Here is an 18,220-nt window from a genome sequence, read left to right as displayed (position 1 = left end):
CCAGTTTTGACAATCGTTAGCATTCTTTGTTATTCCAAACGTTACCTATACATACGTGTGTGTGTGTGTTACTTATTCGTCAAGGTCAAAACACAGGACTTTTATTGTGAAATATGGCAACAACTTCCTTCCCAACAGGAAGTTCCGTTTACAGTGTGTCAACAACTTATAAATCGTTCCATGATGTCTAAGTTCAAAACAATAACTTGGCCTAAAGTGATTTTATTTGGCGACTCCATCACACAGGTGAGCTCATACATTTAAATTTTACATTTTAGAGAGTAACAATATCACGAATTTTGTCTGCTCTCAGTTAATTTTTATGAGCTGCTAGCCTGTTAGCTTCAGTTCGGCATTAATGTACTGCTGTGGTTTCTTTCAGTTCTCATTTCAAGCCGATGGGTGGGGTGCAGAGATTGCCAACAAATTAGCAAGGTAAGCAGTTCCCATAGATCAGATTATATCGGATTTGCTGTTATTTTAGTACCTCTCCACAGTCATGCACAGAAAAGGCGCTTCAGTGATTTTGTAATTTTTCATGCAAATCAGGCTAGCAAGCAAACTAATGTTCCTTTGTTTGATGTTTGAACGGGACATTGTGTGTTTTCCCTTTCAGAAAGTGTGATGTTGTGAACAGAGGACTGTCTGGCTACAACTCCAGATGGGCTAAGATTGTTCTTCCTCGCCTCATCAACAGCCAGAGCTCAGCAGACAACAACATAGCTGCTGTCACTGTCTTCTTTGGAGCCAACGACTGTGCACTGGAAGGTACAGTCTCACTGACACAGTCTGTAATGACAATAGTTTAGTAATGATAAATAGTTTTGCTTCAAGCTGTCTGTAAGCATAGATCTCTATACTTTATCCTTTTTTTAAAGGGGCAGTCCACATATTTTGTACATGAAGATTAGTTTAGTCATGAAACAAAGTGATTAAAACAGTTGGAGAATAACCATAGTGATATTACCAGCAAACATGTCCTTATTCCATACTACATACATTATGAAAGTGCAACACTAAGTTGCTGGAGTGGCACTTGAAATGTTTCCAGATGTCACAAACTGCAGATTTAAAGTTAGTAACTGTGCTTCTTGCGGCTATCCAAGATCAGTTACTCTAATTATGTCACATAAAAATACTGTCCCTGATAATTTGGCATTTCTCGCTTACGTTTATGGTTTTGCCTCCTTCCATCTGTTCCTGACATGCAGATAAAAACCCGCAGCAGCACATCCCTCTGCAAGAGTATTCAGAGAACCTAAAGGAGATCACCCGGCTTCTGTCCTCAGCTGGAGTGTCAGCAGACAAAGTTATCTTTATCACCCCCCCACCTCTCCACGAGCCAGCCTGGGAGAAGGAGTGCATTTTGAAAGGTAACACTTGTGCACAAATTCTTCTCTCTAGTTCTTATATTGTCACACAGACCGTTTTTAGACACCAGGCCTGAGTTCCTCTTTGTGTCTCTTCCAGGATTTCCTCTAAATCGCCACAACTCTGTAGCGGGGCAGTACGCCCAGGCATGTGTTCAGGCTGCTGGTCAGTGTGGCACAGACGTCCTGGACCTCTGGACACTCATGCAGAAAGATGGACAAGTGAGTACAGTGCATCAGTATTGGTTACTGTCATCTCACAAAAACAGTCTGCTACATTCACAATTTATTTACATTTAAGGCATCTGAGTCATCACAAAAAACTTATCATATGAAGATATAAGCTTTCATATGACCTTGCTTTATTTATGGTTTTGTTTTTTGTAGCATTGGAGAAGTAATTTCAATTTGTTAAACCACATTTTAGATTCTAAAGAACTATTGTATAAACTGTACATGTGGTGTCTTTTTAGAGTAGGGCTGATACTATTAGTCAATTGACAGAAAATTCTCAACAGTTGTGAGTCACTCAAGTCATTTATCAAGCAGTCACTTTTTGCTGTGTCCTACTACAAAATACAATAATTTATTTTTGTTGCTTGCTTTTTCTGTTTCATATCAGCGTAAATTAAATCTTTCGGATTGGTTAAACATAACAAGACAATCGAAGATAAAACAATTTTTTGACTAAACAGTTAATCAACAGATTACCTGTTAATAAAAATAATTATTAGTTGTAGCCCTGGTACAGAGTACTGTTATATTAAAAGTATAAAAATAATAAATGTCCTCTGATCCACAGGACTACACAGTCTACCTGTCTGATGGACTGCATCTCTCAGAGAAGGGAAACCAGTTTGTGGCTGAGCACCTGTGGGGGCTGCTGGAGAGCCGAGTTGCTGACCTGCCCTTCATCCTGCCCTATTGGGGAGACGTGGACGTCAAAAGCCCCGAGAGCAGCCTCCTCTGTGACCAGTGAAGAAGAGGTTGTTGGACATTAGTTAAGAAAAAAAAATCTGGACTCTGCATTTTGTAGAGAGCCCAACACTGGACTGCATTCCTGCTATGAAACGATGAAGCAGTTGTGATCTGTATTTGACGGGTATGTTCAATATAAGACCATGTCTTAATGTTTAAAATGCACAATTAAATTTTTTTATTTTGAAATGTGCATAGGTGATGCAAGCAAGAAATTTAAAAAAAGGGAACTTGTGGGTGAATATTTAAAAGCAAAGAAAACATTAAGAATATACACATCATTAAACTATATGCACAGAACATCTGCTCATTGTGTAACAGTTCACATCCATCCAGGAGAGCCTTTGTTAGGTACAGAGTCTTTTAACTGACCTACAGTTAAATAGTTCTTTTACAATTTAAACATGATACAGCAGGCAACAGTGGTTAAACAGCATTAAATAAGAGAAAGAGGCGCTACTGTGTAACTCACATTGGCACAAGGACACACAACTAAGTGGAAAGATAACATTTGACCATCTTGGGCAGTTTCTTTTCAAATTAAATTCAGGATTGTTCAGATTCATATTCATCTACAGGGAATTGTATTGTCTTTTTGCACAGAAATAGGTCAGAACAGTTAGGCACAAAATCTGAAAAGGCACCATGTTCTTTCATACAGGGATCAACCACGCAGAAAATACACATGACAAATAAATAACCAACACTAAGCTTCTCTTTAAGTTTCAATGGGTGGGCAAATAGAATAAGTATAATGCTGAAGAGACGACCACTCCATTACTTGCACAGTAAAAGAAACCATTTATGACACAGTGCAATAAGAACATGTAAAAAACTTAATTCAACTTTGGGGTTGTGAAAAATACTTCAAGTGCTGTTATGACACAGATTCATAAGAAATCAGTCATCTCATAAGTCACGTTCAGTGGCCACCTGGTTAAATACATCACATTGAACTGTTTCCTTAGTAGAGCAAACCTGTGACTGCACTGCTTTAAAGACAATACATGGTGCACAAGCATGTAGGGGAAAAAGGCAAGGTCTGACACTGACTGCTTTTTCTGACACTGTTTTCTTTTTCCTTATGGTCAACAATCAAAGCTCACTTCATTTAAACAGGACACACTGGCAACACAGCAGATAGAGCCTTGGAATTAATGCAATAATTTATCATTCCTTTTGTTCTTGAAAAAAAATTGCATAATCAGACACCCATTTAACCACTGGGTTATGACAAAAAGATATCTGAACTCTAGGATGTGTTTGAAGAACCAGCCCACAGTGGAATTATTTCCACAGATCTTCTCAGATTTCCCAGACTTGGTCTGGCCAAGGATGTCATCTACCTAACCGGAAAAGGCACAGCATCATTTCACACAGGCACACAAAAACATGCAATCACTCAGTAACTCCGTTTTTTTCCACAGTGATGGGGATTTGAGACTACTCATGCATTATTTGTATAGTGATATAGTCCAAGTTACAGTTGACTGAGTAATATCCACATCTAGTGTTGCCTGAAATGTTGTCCTTACCTCTGTTAAACACTAAACTTGTATACTATTACCTCTAAACAGTTGCTGTCTGTGACTTGTGATAAGAGAAAAAGCCAAAGATGCTGCCTGTATTTGCATGTTCCCTAAAAGACAAATGTGGCTGCATGTACACATTGGTGCTGGCTGTTTACTCTCAGCACTCTGTCTCTTTGGTGTCAATGCAGTCCTGCCTCTTGAGGCGCCGCCGGTCCCTGGTTGGCGGGTTCTGTTCTGTCAGATCCTCGTAGGAGGATTTCGTAGCCGACGAGCAGGCTCCTGCGGTTGTGAAATCGTCCGACAGGCCCTCCTCTCCCAGGTGAGTGTCGCTGCTGGTGTCCTCCTGGATGGTGGCCATCCGCTGTCCCCCTGCGCTGTCCGGGGTGGGGCCGTAGCTCGGGCCGGGGGCCGGGGTACTGGTACTGCTGCTGCTGCTGCTGCTGCTGCTGCTGGACGCGGGAGAGCCCCTGACCGGGCTCAGCTGATGCTGCAGGGGCAGGGAGGAGGGCGCGATCTGGCCGGCGGAGGAGGATGGAGGCTGAGGAGGCTTGACGATGCGCATGGACGCTGACTCGAGGTTGCTCAGCATTTCTTGGCTCTGAAGAGTAAAAACATGTGAGACAGAAGCACATCAAAGCTGTCTGTCTCTGACTGATTCATTCCCTTTTTACTACACTCCGTTAAATTTAGACCATCAGATATTTCTCACGATCCTTACAGTTAAATATTATGAAAGTTTTTTTTGTTTTTTTTTAATCACAATAACCCTCATGTTATTTCCAATATCCTCGAGAGAAATCCAATGACTATCTGCTATCTCCATCCCCATTGACATTCCCAATACCCCCAGTAAAAGTGGGAATGAATAAGAGAAACCTTTCTCACAGTGGACATTCTGTCTTGACAAACAGTTGATACTGGCTGCAGTCCATTTAAGAGCACCAGGGCCCTAATATCTACATACCGGCTCACTTGCAGGGCTTACTGGCACACCTAAATGGAATTAAGCCATCATTAGTTGTGCAAAATGTCTGCTGTGAGAAAAGTCTATTAGAGGAATGTTCCCTCAGTCTCCACGTTTCCAATCAAACCTAAGAAAAGACTTAACACAGTGCAGACAGCCATTACAAAGAAAAAGAATGGGTAAAAAATAAAAGAAACAATCACCTAATGGACAATACCCTCCTCTTGTTGTGGCTTTGAACGGCAGCAGATGCAAACTTAAAATGTTGACACACACTGCATCCGATTACACAAAAGACAACAAGGTGCAACCTGTTCGGTCCTCTCTCTGTTTGAATACTCCTTAAATGCAATCTTGCTTTCTTGAGGTAATTTCTGATCAGATAATGACCCTGCACTGATGCCATCTGTGCAAAAGACATTCTTACATCTATGCAGAGGACACATTTACAGCTATTCAGTCACATTATAGTGCTTTAGTTAGAGCCTCTCTCACTTCCTCTCTCAGATCAAAGACTCGGGTGAGTTTGAGGGCTGGAAATGTACAACTTGATCAGTGATTACATCAAGGAGAAAGTGACTGCAGGAGTATCCCAAACGTGGGCCACTGACCATGCATCATCATGGACCAATGGCAACGCATGGCAACACCAAACCATGGCACACACACTCACCTATGGCGGGAGCTCTACTACAAACTTCCACCATCTGCTGCAGTTCCAATGAGAACGGAAAGGGCCAAGGCAAAGAGTGATGGACAGGTCATTTGCAGCTTGAACCCAGCAGAGACAGTCGGACCGTTACAGACGGATATCCTGACCACTGGTTTGTTCTGCTTCAAGTTAGAGCTTTTTCCATTTGTGTTCTCACCCCTGTATGTTCAAGAATGTGAGCTAATTTAGCCCTAGATTTATCAAAACCCTTTAGAAGAGAATTAATGTTTTGCAGTGCACATACTGTATGTCAGAGAGACGAGAGGTACTGTTAGACAAAAAAAATTATCTACTAACAAATTACACAGTAAGGCATTTCTGAAAGCTTCTGAAAACTTGGTTTCAAATCCTGAAGTCCCCCTCCATTCAAAAATGTGCTATGCTTATTGTTACCTCACTTGAATGTTTGTCAGTGTTGACATTAAATATCAGTTTAACACATGTACATCAGATTTCAGTTTAAATATTGTTAAATCCTGACTGGTGAGCACATTTAGATGACAATTTATTTTACAACAGAGCTCTACCAATTCAAACCAGTAAAAAGCGCACAGAGACAAAACACAAAGTACTAATTTCTCTTTCTGTCTTTCCCCTCACAGTTAGGAAATTGAGAAAATATGTTCACGGGGCCTTTAAAATTAAATAAACTTTTAAATTTTTTTACATTTTAATGTTACATAATATTACAATTTTACATTTTTATGCTTTCTTCAGCAGAGCAGAGATACATTTTGATGTTAAAATTGCAAGAAGTAAATTCTTATTTATTGTTTATTATTTATTATTTATTTTCCTCTCAAGTGGATTATGGCTGAATTGGTGTGTTGTTAACACCTAGTTTATACTGGTGACAGATCATGGAGAGAAAAGGCAAATACCTATTCCTGAAAAATTAACCTTCATGCTCCTTCCTTGTTAAAGATGTCGATGTTTCGAAAAAGCTTTGGGATTGTATTAGTTTGGTTAGTGTGGCAGCAAAGCTAGTGCAAGGCTAGTGCACAGGATCATAAATGAGCTCAAGGTAGAGAAGGAACTTACACTTGGAGGGTAGTAGAAGGACTTTGTGCTCTCCTCATACTGCTGGTCAAGTCGTTTGTCCTGCAAAAAGATACACAGAAACAGAAAAAGGGGACAGCTCTGTCAACACTTAAAGTAAAAGAATCAAACTCTCTAACTGCAGCTAGTGAAAAGGAGGTCGAAGTTCAACCACCAGATTAAAATCCAAAAAAGAGCAGTTAATGCTGATGATGCTATGAACTAGTGAAAATAGGTGATCAGCAGTTTCTTACCACACAGTGAACCAGGATACTGAGAGGAATCCAGAAGATGAGCGAAAACACCACCACAGAGCCCACTATGTTATCAGCCAAGAACTTCCCTGATGAAGTTAAGGTAAGGTTGGTGATGATTGTACAGACAAACAGAGAAAGACTGAGTTTGTACTTGACTCAGCTACAAAGGTCATCAACAATGTAAACTATATATCAAGGCTTATTTTCCAAAGGCTTTTGTAAATGCTACATAGTATTTCACATTGCTATGTTTGTTAAAATTTGAAAGCAGTCTATTGTAATCAACTTACCAAATGTGTTAATGTCCAGCTTGTCAATAAAATCCCACAACCTCTCGATCACGTCCTGCACCTGCTTCATGCACTTTCCCTATTTTAACAAGAGAAAGTTGACACAACCAAATAAATCAATGAACTCATCGTAACATTCATACACATTTGTAAGACGTTTCAGAGCTGGGCTAGGAACTACAAAAGTAAGACGAAATAGAATGGAAAACTGTATGATCAGATGGCCTCCTGTATGCAGAGCTGACAAGTATAAAAGGTTTGGTGACTCACGCCCTCATCACAGAAGCCCACAGTGCACGGTTTTCCTTTACGAAGGAAAAGGAAGCTGCCACTGGACTGGATGAAGGGAGAGCAGGTGCCATCTTTTCCCCTGCAGCACACTTTACAGGAGTCCTCAGTTGCTGGAAATAGGAGAGAGGATTATTTCAAGTGTTATACTAATGCAAAAGTATTTTGTCTATACTCTCCTTTGTGTCCAACAGTGATTGTGCACATAATAACTTTCACTTTGTTTTTCAGAACAGAGATTTAAGATTCTTTTGTGGGATGAGAGGTTTGACAATTTATTCCTCAAACTTCAATTAAGGGATTAATTGTAATGTAACTGTAGTCTAATAACTGTAATAATAATAATAAAAACCCTTTAACATAGTTGAGTTTTTTTCCTCAGGTATGATTTCCATTTTTTCCTAAAACTGTATCTCTGGGATATCTCTTTATGCTCTAAAACCTAAGTGATCCCTAAGAATCTGCTGTGTGACCGCTCAGATCACCAGGATCCAAATCCTGTTTCTGTCATATCCTGGCATCCAACATCAGTCAGACAATCCACTTAAAGCTTTAATCGGCCAGGGGCTCCTGCTAATTTTGAGACAAATGAACATCTTTTACCATTGCAGGCACAGGACTGAAGGTTCTGCATGGCCTCACAGAAAGGATTGCACTCTCCATTGTGACACCGGCCATTGTCAACACACACTGTGTTGTCAGCTGCATTTGCAGGAGGTGGACATTCACTGCTGTTGCCTATGATGAGAAAGAGTGGATAAGAGATGTAGTTTTTCACAGTATTTTTAATTTTTCAACATGTAAGGGTGTCCAAGACCACAGTGAACAGCCTTCCTGTGATTGCTGCAGTTTGTGTATTTAACCAGAAGGTGGTGCTCACCTGTGCAGGAAGATATGCCTTTACAGGTTGCACTAATGGGTTCCTGACACCTTACTCCTGCCTGCTCAAACTTGCAGTTTCTACAGCAAGGGCTGTTCCTGTCACTGTGGAGAGAACAGGAACATATGAGTCTATGTGACTTTCTAATAACAAAGATTTCCTCATTCATTATGTTAAGATTGGTCAATTAATCTGACGTTTGAGTATGTATTTAGACTTGATGGCTGTGTTATACATTTTCTTTTTCACTTATGAATCTCATACCTGCACTGTGCACCATTTTGGAACTTGCAGTTGGATGAGCAGCAGGGGTCGTCGTTGAGGTGGAGAAGCCCAGGGTCACACTCTTCCCCTTCCTCCACTCTGGAGTTCCCACATACCTTACTGTTCCTCTCCTTGAAGCACACTGGAGCCTTGTAACGTAATGTCTTCCCTATGGAGATCTTGCTGCAGTTGGAGAAACGCTTTAAGCGGAAAGGAGAAGTAGACAGGGGTTACATATTAGCTAGGAGTGGATGCTGTCTGCTCAGCTGTGAGAGGTGATGGTGAGGATGATAACAGATAAAAATCATTTTTTAACAGCTCTTTACTCAGTGAAACAATGGTGTTTCCGCCTGCTACAAAGAGCACTGAGCGTGAATTTACAGCCATATAAATGATTTCATTGCCTTTGTAGGAATTATTGATTCATACTGACAGGATTCAAGATCTAGTTTGCATATTAATTTCAAGGGTCCAGTGTGCAAAACAAGTCACACCAGTTAATCAACAGCACTTGTGAAGCTGCAAAAGTCAAATGCATATTAGCTGTTAAGGCCAACGGCAGAGGAGGTACAGTACATTTACTGTCTGTCATTATACTGAAGAGCAAATGTGACTCACGTTTATCTAACACTCTGTAGAAACAACTCATTTAGAAATGACATTCACACCTCATATTACACTTTACATCATTAACTCAATGTGTCCTCTTAACTGAGGCTATGTTGTGGACCTGAATTAAGACAATATGTTAATATGTTTTAATTTCAAAATGATGTTTTAAAACAAAAACAATCTGTGTCAGTATCTGCATCATTGTTTCCACAAGTCTCAGTTTTTGCCCTTCCAGACTAAAATGCAACGCTGGAGTCTTCAAACTAAAACAGGACCAGCAGGGTTTCTGAATGTCTCCCTTTTAGGGACTCATAAACACCAGTATGGACACCAGACATAAACGTAGCAAAAATGATGAATTTTAAAACTAAAACGTATTAGCGTGGTGTAGTATGACTGACAGCATCGACAGTTGGTTCCCTAGTTAGGAGACAGGAATGCGTCTGTTGCACTGTGCTCTATGTTGAAGTTAAATACAATTTTTGACCAATCCATACCTTGTTGTTGACATGGTCTCCGCTCACAGCAATAGGGTACATGACAAACTTCCCCCCTTGGTCATCACTGGGAGCACAAAAAGGGATGTTGTCAGGGTCGTGCTCTGCTCCAAAGTTATGGCCCAGCTCATGAGTGGTCACCAAATCTGCTTCCTGATGGAACAAAAGCACAACAGATTTTTTTTATGATAAAATTATTCCTTACGACCAGTTCTATAGATCAATTAAGACGAAATAATGCAAAACAAAAATTCTATCAAGCAACTTTGTCATCAGGACTGACACTACTTTTTACTCAATGGAAAGTTGCTGATGTTTATGAGTATTGCACATACTGATTTTACTGCATGTTATCATACAGATTACATTATACAGCAAAGAGCCTCAAATTCCAAAAAAGTCCTCCTAGCGCAAATTAATGCTCTGAAACTTAACTGTAAACTGTGAGGTGGAGTATGCAACACACTGATAGTTGAGGTGTGAAAAATGTAACAGGGGTAACATCATTACTCATAACACCCACACAAAATGGTGCGTCTGCTCTACTATGAATCAGGGTGAAGTGTTGCATAACATCCTGGCTGAAACTGAGTGCAACCCGTAATTAGTTTTGTCAAAGATGATGATTGAGAAATGGAGTAAAACAGACCTTTGTGAGGATGGTTTTGCCATAGTTCTTGGTGCTGGTCAAGCCTGTGTTGAGGTAACTGGGCTTCTTGACAGAGTGAGATGGGTAGTAAGCTAAAAAATGACACAATTAAAGATGTCAGTATTTGCTCAGCTTTACAAAACCCTCTGGGTTCAACATGCAGCTTTCTCTTTAAATGTGATAGCCTTTGTTTGACTTCCCAGATCAGTTCTCTTAAGAGTCTGCTCCGCTACTTTCACTTCTCATGAATTTGACAGATTTAATGCTGCAGACACACAGATGGTTTCTAAAACATGACACACAAGCAGCACAACAGAGCAAGGTGACTTTGTAAAATATTTCACTGATATTGTAAAGTACCGGTAGGTGTTGTATGACGTAGCTGTATATACAGCATGTACTACTTAACTTATGACAACAAAGCTATTTTGCCGCTAAGGGCTGTGTGCTTACGTTTGGGGCAGAGGCCGCCCAGGGCCTGAGCTTTGGAGGGAGCCACGTAGGCCAGCCCCAGTGTGCCCTCATCAAAATCCTGGTAGGTGAATAGGTGGGCCAGACACACAGTGGAGGCGTTGCCAGCTATGTCTGAGCTGAATTGCTGAGGGACACAAGTAGAATTATTATCTATCAACATTTGTATCTGTCAAAATTAGTCTTACTGATACAAGAAAACAGAAGTCATAAAGACAAGGACATTAATATTCAGAAATGCAAATATTTATAATACCATCACTCAAATTATATATTAAATTATATATATGTGTGTGTGTGTGCACGTATATATATATATATATATATATATATATATATATATATATATATATATACACACACACGCAAACACTTTTTTTTACATCATGATCCCTTACATCTGGTTATTAAAGAATTTTGATTGAAGATTTGTAAAGGGTGACACATTTTACATTGCCTTATTACCTCAATTATATCTCGGCCACCATATATGCACAAACATATTTGTGATAAGCTTCTATCAGCCCAGCTTGATTGTACAGAGCATTTTACACATGTGAACTCTTTTCATATTTTGAACCAGATTAAATTTCCCCTCTGTATTTCCCAAACCTCCACTTCTTACATGTGCGTCACGCTGTCTGTCTCAACCTCTCTCTTTCTCTTTGACTCCTTTTCTTACCTCCAGAAGTCTCTTCACGTCCCAGACCTCTTTTCCTCTCACGGGGCTGTTCTCCATGTTGTAGTGGATCCAGTTGGTGCCAGCATGCTCAGGAGGAGGCCTTGTCGGCTCCTTGTTGATGATGATCTAAGAATGGAAACAAAAGACGTTAATTATCATTCCTATCACGTTATCATCATTTGTGACATTTGTTGCAGTTGAAAAGATTTTAAAACATATGAAGCACATTATATGTATTTCTCAAATGACTGATGAGTTACAGTTAACTACATCATAGGCTGGTAGAATTGATCTAATTTCAGACCTATAGTAACAGCTTTAACATATTTACAAAGGATCATGTGACCTAGTCAGTTAGTATCATATTTTGAGGTCTTGCATTTCAAGCTATAAACATTTCCCAAAGATATTGGGGGTAAAAGCAGCACATTACAACTTCTTCTTGACTTTAGGGTGAAGAAAATTGTAATATAACTCTGAGTAGCTAATTGAATGCATATCTTCTCAGTGAGGAAACCCACGACTCATCGTATGACAAACAGTGTCTCCTTTCATTCCCAAAGCCTGTGGAACAAATTAAATTACCCCACGAGGCACACACAAAAGCTTTCAGTTCCTCCTACAAATGCAGTTCTCAAACCCACTGAGGGATTGTGTTATTCTCAGCTTCACTTCCGGGTGTCACTCGATGTAAAACAAAGCTAGCGTGCTGATCGGAGCAGTGATGTCTCAGTGCTACAAATTGGTCCACGAGTGAGACAGCCATATTACAATGAACACACAGCCAGCCACACACACCTGCTGGATCTGAACCCCATAGCCTTTGAATTCATCGTCCCAGGTTGTGTTCCTATAAATGTCATCAACTCGATCAATCAGCTCAATCTGAAGTGAGAGAAGAAAAGAAAATATCACATACCAAGAATGATTAATGCACAAAAATATTAATAATAACAATACTACAAAATATTTATTTTAATATATAACTTTTTTTTCCAGAGATATATTAGACATACTACCTATACATTTCAGATTTTTTCAATTTGGCAATATAAAACTAATGTGGAAATCATTCTGCTCCCTAGGAATACATGTTAAACCTTAACACGTCTTTTTGCACAACTGAATTAGGTTTTGCATATAGGATCATAAAGACAGACCAGGTAGTTGAGAGTGACGCTCTCTTGTCCACGGCCCATGTGCATAAAGAAGCGGTAATCAGCAACCAGCAGCAAGGGGCAGGTATTCTTCTTGTGGTCGTGGACCTGTCTTTTCTCTCTATGATAGTACTCTACAAGGAAGAAGAGGCATGAGCAGTTTTAGAAATAAACATACACGAAGAGATAAAGAAAGCAAAAATGTCACAGGCAGGAAAAGAGAGGAAAACTCGAATTATTGCTTCACATTTGTATGCCTCAGCCACTCAAACTAGTTTTAGGTTACATCCCTGTTCATATGAAATATAAAATATTAGCTATTTGTGTGAAATGTTGTCATAACTGCTGCATGAATTTTTGAGTTATGGCTAAAGGTGTTTTTTGAAGTCACTGTAACCATGACCTCTGACCACCAAAATCTAATCAGTTCATACTTGAGTCAAAGTGGACATTCGTGCCAAATGTGAAGAGATTCCCTTAAAGGGTTCCTAAGATATTGTGTTCACAAGGTCAAAACCGGATTGTGTGAGGTCACCATGACCTTGACCATTGCACTGACCACCAAAATCTAAATCAGTGTGTCCTTGAGTACAAGTGAATGTTTGTGCCAAATTTGAAGAAATTCCCTCACAGCATTACTGAGCTATCGCGTTCATGAGAATGGGACAGACGGACAGATAGACGACCCGAAAACATAATGCCCCCGGCAAAAATTTTAAAAAGATGAAATGATCACATGTTTTAAGCATGGCTATATTAACAGTCAAGGGTAATCTTACATAAAGACAGACACATAAGGACATCAAGAAGTTAAAACAATGAGGCCATGCTCCAGTATCCCATTGTTAATTGCCCTCATTTTCACATTTAGCAACATGTCTTCTTTTTTGTTTGCCAATGAACTGATTAAGCTCTGCCTCTGTTCTTTAAACCATAGTTAAACTGCCATTTATCTTGAAAAAAGAGGCCTGAGTGCATAATAATAAGTGTGAATGATGTCCACTGTGTATTTTGACATCTGTGACATAAGGCAGTCACAGTAAACTAAAGTAGATTTCACACATCGACTGTGCAGTGTTGTTATCCAGCTGGAGTTGAGGTTTTTGGGGCACACTCAAGAGTCCTCACTTCTATAAAAACAATTCTGTGTTGAATCAGTTACCACATAACTTGACTCACAGTTTTAAGCTTGTAAAGTTTATGTTTAGTGCTATAACCTACACGTATTTTCATAGGCAATTCATCTGTTGATCATTCTTATCAATTAATAATTTAGTCTATTTAGTCTTTAGTCTAAGTTGGATTACACTGAAATAAATTACGTAGAACATAAACTTTTTTTATTCACATTTCTCAAGAGGAACCTGAAAAATGCAAGTTTAATTTTCTTTCAGTAGATTAATCAATAAAGGAAATAATAGGAATTGTTAGTTGTAGCCCTATTTGCAGCATCATTATGCCAACTCCAGAACAGGGTGTTAAATATATGCAGTAAAGTGATTTTACCAAAAATTTACAAAATACATTCATGAATTCACCCAGGAAATCTGCCTCAAAACTAAATCCTCAGTCTTTGAACAGCAGCTGAAGAATAACAGGACAAGAGGAAGACATCCCATTTGAGCATTACATCATACTGTACAAATGGCTCTACACTGTTCAGAAGTGTGGGTGTGCGCTGCTCCAGCTTCCACAACAAGCAGTGGGAGACCAGTGACGACTCAGAGTCATCTCATTGGGCAGTGGAGCCTCCATGAATTTTAATGCCTCCTCCATATAAACCTTCACCTCGACTCATCTCCCCAACGAGTGCTTTCAACCACAAGCCAGTGAGAGGTGTTTTAGATATCTCCTCTGGCACATTACCACTGTTATATGCTTTACATTTCCAACGCAGTACAAAAGAATCAAAAGGCATTTGGTTTTTACATAATACTCACTTGTCAGTAGTGTGTATGTGCACAACATAGGCTAGGTTTTACAGATAAAAAGGCTTTTATTAAAGTGACTGTTACAGAATCTAACACCCACCTCCTTTGTGTCACTACTACAGCCTCCTCCTTCCTTCTCTCCACCTTAAACATTTGTAATCCGCCTACTCTCTAACTGCTCTTTATCATCCACAAACAGGAACGCAGAGCCTGGGCTGCACCATATTTGTGATCTTCAAATCTTAAATACAAATACTTATACTACTTTACCACTACATGGGAACAAATGTGAACACGTTTGCAAGACTCTCCACCTCTAGTGAGGGAAACAGACAGCAGAGCTCACCCCTTTTCTGGTCCACTTCCTGCACATCCCAGTCTGTCCTGGATGACTGCGGCAGCAGGTCCATGTCCTCTGCGTGGACATAACCACACACTTTTGGAGAGACGATGCGACTTAGATTCTTGATGTCGTCTGAGCGATAAACCAACAACCTGCCATCAGCTGGGGAATCTGTAAACCTCCACAGGGGCTGCACAGCCAAAAACACAGAGGTGGTATTAGAGTGCAAAGCAGAGGAGGAAAATATGGAAATAAAGATAGATATAAAATAAAGATCAAAGACAATTTAAACAAAACAATTTAAAACAGCAACTAAAAACAAACAAGTATATCCAAGATGACAGAGGTAAGAGATGACTACAAGGAATATTGGCACTAACACATGTGAAATATACAAAAGATATCCCTGGGTAGTCTTTTTCAAACTTTTTCAAGAAAAGGGTGCCTGCACACTGAAGATTTATAGACTAGAGCACTGTAGCACTGTATTCAATTAATGTTTTTAGGGGCATTCTGTGAACAAGTGGCCTTCTCTGGGTTTTCTTAGCTTTGGTAATGCCTATCACAGTCTTGAACGGTGTGGCCTCTCTACTGTGACACTGCAGGGTCAGTTCTGCCTCTATTTGGATTCAACACAGACATAATGATCTTACCTCTACGTTGTACTCCGCTTCATCAGTTAGAATGTGAGCAGAAAACTCATCTCCATCTATGTGTGCCTGCACACGCGAATTCTCCTCTCCTGCAAACACGAAACAAATATAATAATTCATCAGATTAAAGTCTTGAAAATCTATTATTATCCTGTTAAGCATTACTTCTTAAGCACATGCAAACTAAAAGTCTTGAAAAAAATACCTGATCAAGGAAATCAATATATGTTTAAAAAAATAAAAAAAGAATTGGTGAATGTCTAATTGTGTAAGTCATCCACTCACCAACTACATGTCCAGTGAAGTAGTTCTGAAGCTGAACATCATAGTTCTCCTCTCTTCCATGTTTATCAACAAACACAGCTTTGAAGGTGTCAGTGAAAAGGTCTGTGTTGGTGGTCAAGTAAAGCTTGAAATGCCTGAAGTTGAAAAAAGAAGATGAAAACATGACATCTGCTTTAACTGAAAAATTCTATCATGACAGCTTTATAATATAACTATAGTCAGACTGAATTAAGCCTTGAGTCATATTTTTTGTGATTTATTATTATAATATGAAGTGAGAAAACACTTTGATGCTAATAACACTAAACTCGATCACATGTTTTACAATATGAGCATGCCCATATGTAGAGTATGTTGACATGTTTCCCACCTAGTCGCTGTAATTGTTGACTGGCGGTGAGGTGAGTGTTACAATGTAAGGGATGGGGTTCAAAATCCAAAGTCTTAGTTCTGTACAAATATGCATCTTAAAGATCAGCCGAGGCTAATATCAATCTTAAGCCCTTTGAGTTAGAAAAATCGAGAGAATTTCTTTCAAAGTTACAGTCGTTTTGACAGAGTAACACATAGAGGAAATTTCCTGTTACAAAAAACTGTGACTGTGGAGGAGACCCATCATCAGACTAACTCTGCCCACAGAAGCAGAATGTTTATTTTGGCTGCAATCTAAATTTCCACATGTACTTTTGGGTGGTGCTGATGTACCTGTGCAGGGCTCTGAAGCTGACCAGCCGCTCCAGGTGGGACTGGGTGTGGACGTCCCTCTTCCTCACAGAGTGCAGCTTGAGGTCTGACAATGGCAATACCTCAAAGTCTGACAGGACGGAATTCAGATTGTCTGGGGGAAAAACATGACAAAGAAGAAGCTGCGTTTGTTCATACTGAAACACCACCAGTATTACTGTCACAGACCACAACCCGGCGCTGACAACCCGCCTCCTCATCTCATATATGGTTTCATTTAGCAGCTAGCCAGGACTAAATGCCTTAAGATTTTATAACACCTTAGACATACATCGGTATTAATTATAACAGTTAATTAAATGCATCATAAGTGATGATCATTTACAGTAATCGTCGCTCATTATTCCTAAGCCGTTAGCATTTACATTAAAGCTAACGCTAGCTTAGGATAGCTCGCTAAGTTACTTACCAAACTCCGGATTTTCTTCATGACTCTCCTCGGTATTAACTCTTGACTTAACAGCACCGTTGACCCAGCAAGGAGCCAGAAAGGCAATTAACAGTATGGTCCTCATTTTCAGGCAGTTCAGACAGCTATTCTTCGACTGTCATGGTCCCAAGTTTTCTCGGTTAGTCCGGACCGCTAACGTTAGCTGAGCTATCCGGAAGTGAACCGAGTGGAAAACATCCGCTTCTAGCAAAGTGAACAATGTAATGTAAAGATACAGTGTGTCCTGTCTTCAAAGGTAAGAGTGCAGAGTTATCATCGAAAGTGAAAACTACAAATTATGCTTAAAGTTCAATATACTGTATTACTAATAATGTTATTATTTGTAATTAATTTGAAATATTCAGCTCCTTAAGTAGAAATTATACCACAATTAAATAATACTTCATAACTACAAAGTATTCATTAGACGAGAGAATAGCCCCTGTCAGATTATAATATTTTTGGATTTATTGTAATTTCCAAAGCATTAACGAGTTTAATCAGTGAAGGCATATTTTCCTCTAAACCTTTACTCTATAGCACACGCAATATAATTATAAAATAGAAATACTCAAGTAAATAACAACAAAACTGTGCTGTTATTAGATAAATGTACTCCTTTCTACCACTGCCAAGGATAATTCAATCACAAGAAAAACAAAAACTCTTGAATGCAATTGCCAGCATGAAGTAAGTTGCTATGATGCTACTTTTGAACCTATGGACAAACTACGGATAGTTTAATGTGTTATAATACGCTGTACTTTACAATATTATTATCATACAATATTTTCCTCTGAAAATGTAAAGGTGACACATAATTTACCAAAATGAAAATAGAAGTACCAGTTACATACACTGCTTCAGTAAATCTATTTAGTTTCTTCTTTCCACCATTGATGAGAGATCACTCTGTAGCACAAACATAATTACCCAGTCAATGTTTTCAGTTTTCCCTTTTTCTTTTCTTTTTGGCCTCCAAATAACACAAGTACTGCTCTCAACTGCCTACTGGTAATTTCAGTTTAGAGTTAAAAATCTAAAATAAATTAGATTTCACTCCAGTTTAAGGTTACGAGAGCCATTTAACTATCAAGAAGGGGGCATTTTGCAAGAATAACAGGTACAGGACATTTACAAATATCCAAACACATTTATTATGCAAGGAAATTGAACAGACAGACAGACTTGGA

At 39.3% G+C, this 18,220-nt stretch overlaps 2 protein-coding genes across 2 annotated transcripts; one reads left to right on the top strand and one right to left on the bottom strand.

The window, feature by feature from the left end:
- Positions 1–87: 87 nt before the first annotated feature.
- iah1 (isoamyl acetate hydrolyzing esterase 1 (putative)) lies at positions 88–2,537 on the top strand. Its single transcript, XM_071498011.1, has 6 exons — positions 88–246; positions 383–435; positions 617–768; positions 1,212–1,373; positions 1,471–1,592; positions 2,173–2,537. Exons 1-6 carry the CDS (start codon positions 181–183, stop codon positions 2,347–2,349), a joined length of 732 nt encoding a protein of 243 aa, XP_071354112.1. The 5' UTR covers positions 88–180; the 3' UTR covers positions 2,350–2,537.
- Positions 2,503–17,217, bottom strand: adam17a (ADAM metallopeptidase domain 17a). Its single transcript, XM_071498006.1, has 19 exons — positions 17,007–17,217; positions 16,559–16,691; positions 15,854–15,987; positions 15,569–15,657; positions 14,919–15,105; positions 12,645–12,775; positions 12,283–12,369; positions 11,485–11,610; positions 10,785–10,929; positions 10,332–10,423; positions 9,683–9,835; positions 8,574–8,773; positions 8,310–8,413; positions 8,033–8,167; positions 7,412–7,542; positions 7,142–7,220; positions 6,849–6,937; positions 6,598–6,657; positions 2,503–4,478 (listed from the first exon to the last, which is right to left on the bottom strand). The coding sequence occupies exons 1-19, from the start codon at positions 17,110–17,112 to the stop codon at positions 4,038–4,040; spliced, it is 2,622 nt and encodes an 873-aa protein (XP_071354107.1). The 5' UTR covers positions 17,113–17,217; the 3' UTR covers positions 2,503–4,037.
- Between the last annotated feature and the right edge of the window lie 1,003 nt (positions 17,218–18,220).

This window comes from Trachinotus anak, unplaced genomic scaffold (genome assembly GCF_046630095.1).
Source record: "Trachinotus anak isolate AG129_WGS33_773 ecotype Australia unplaced genomic scaffold, CSIRO_AGI_Tana_v1 ptg000015l, whole genome shotgun sequence".
Lineage (NCBI taxonomy): Eukaryota > Metazoa > Chordata > Actinopteri > Carangiformes > Carangidae > Trachinotus > Trachinotus anak.
The sequence above is the reverse complement of the archived record's forward strand: the minus strand, read 5'-3'. Positions and strand labels throughout refer to the sequence as shown.

What these genes read in the sequence shown, in the direction of transcription:
- adam17a (XM_071498006.1), bottom strand. Translation starts at nt 17,112, where the DNA reads ATGAGGACCATACTGTTAATTGCCTTTCTGGCTCCTTGCTGGGTCAAC. An exon ending in TCAGTCCTGTGCCTGCAATG is followed by an intron (nt 7,543 to 8,032) that starts GTAAAAGATGTT and finishes TCCTATTTCCAG; the next exon opens with CAACTGAGGACTCCTGTAAA. An exon ending in CCTTCTACTACCCTCCAAGT is followed by an intron (nt 4,479 to 6,597) that starts GTAAGTTCCTTC and finishes TTTACTCTTCAG; the next exon opens with AGCCAAGAAATGCTGAGCAA.
- iah1 (XM_071498011.1), top strand. Translation starts at nt 181, where the DNA reads ATGATGTCTAAGTTCAAAACAATAACTTGGCCTAAAGTGATTTTATTT. An exon ending in TTGGCGACTCCATCACACAG is followed by an intron (nt 247 to 382) that starts GTGAGCTCATAC and finishes GGTTTCTTTCAG; the next exon opens with TTCTCATTTCAAGCCGATGG. An exon ending in TCATGCAGAAAGATGGACAA is followed by an intron (nt 1,593 to 2,172) that starts GTGAGTACAGTG and finishes TCTGATCCACAG; the next exon opens with GACTACACAGTCTACCTGTC.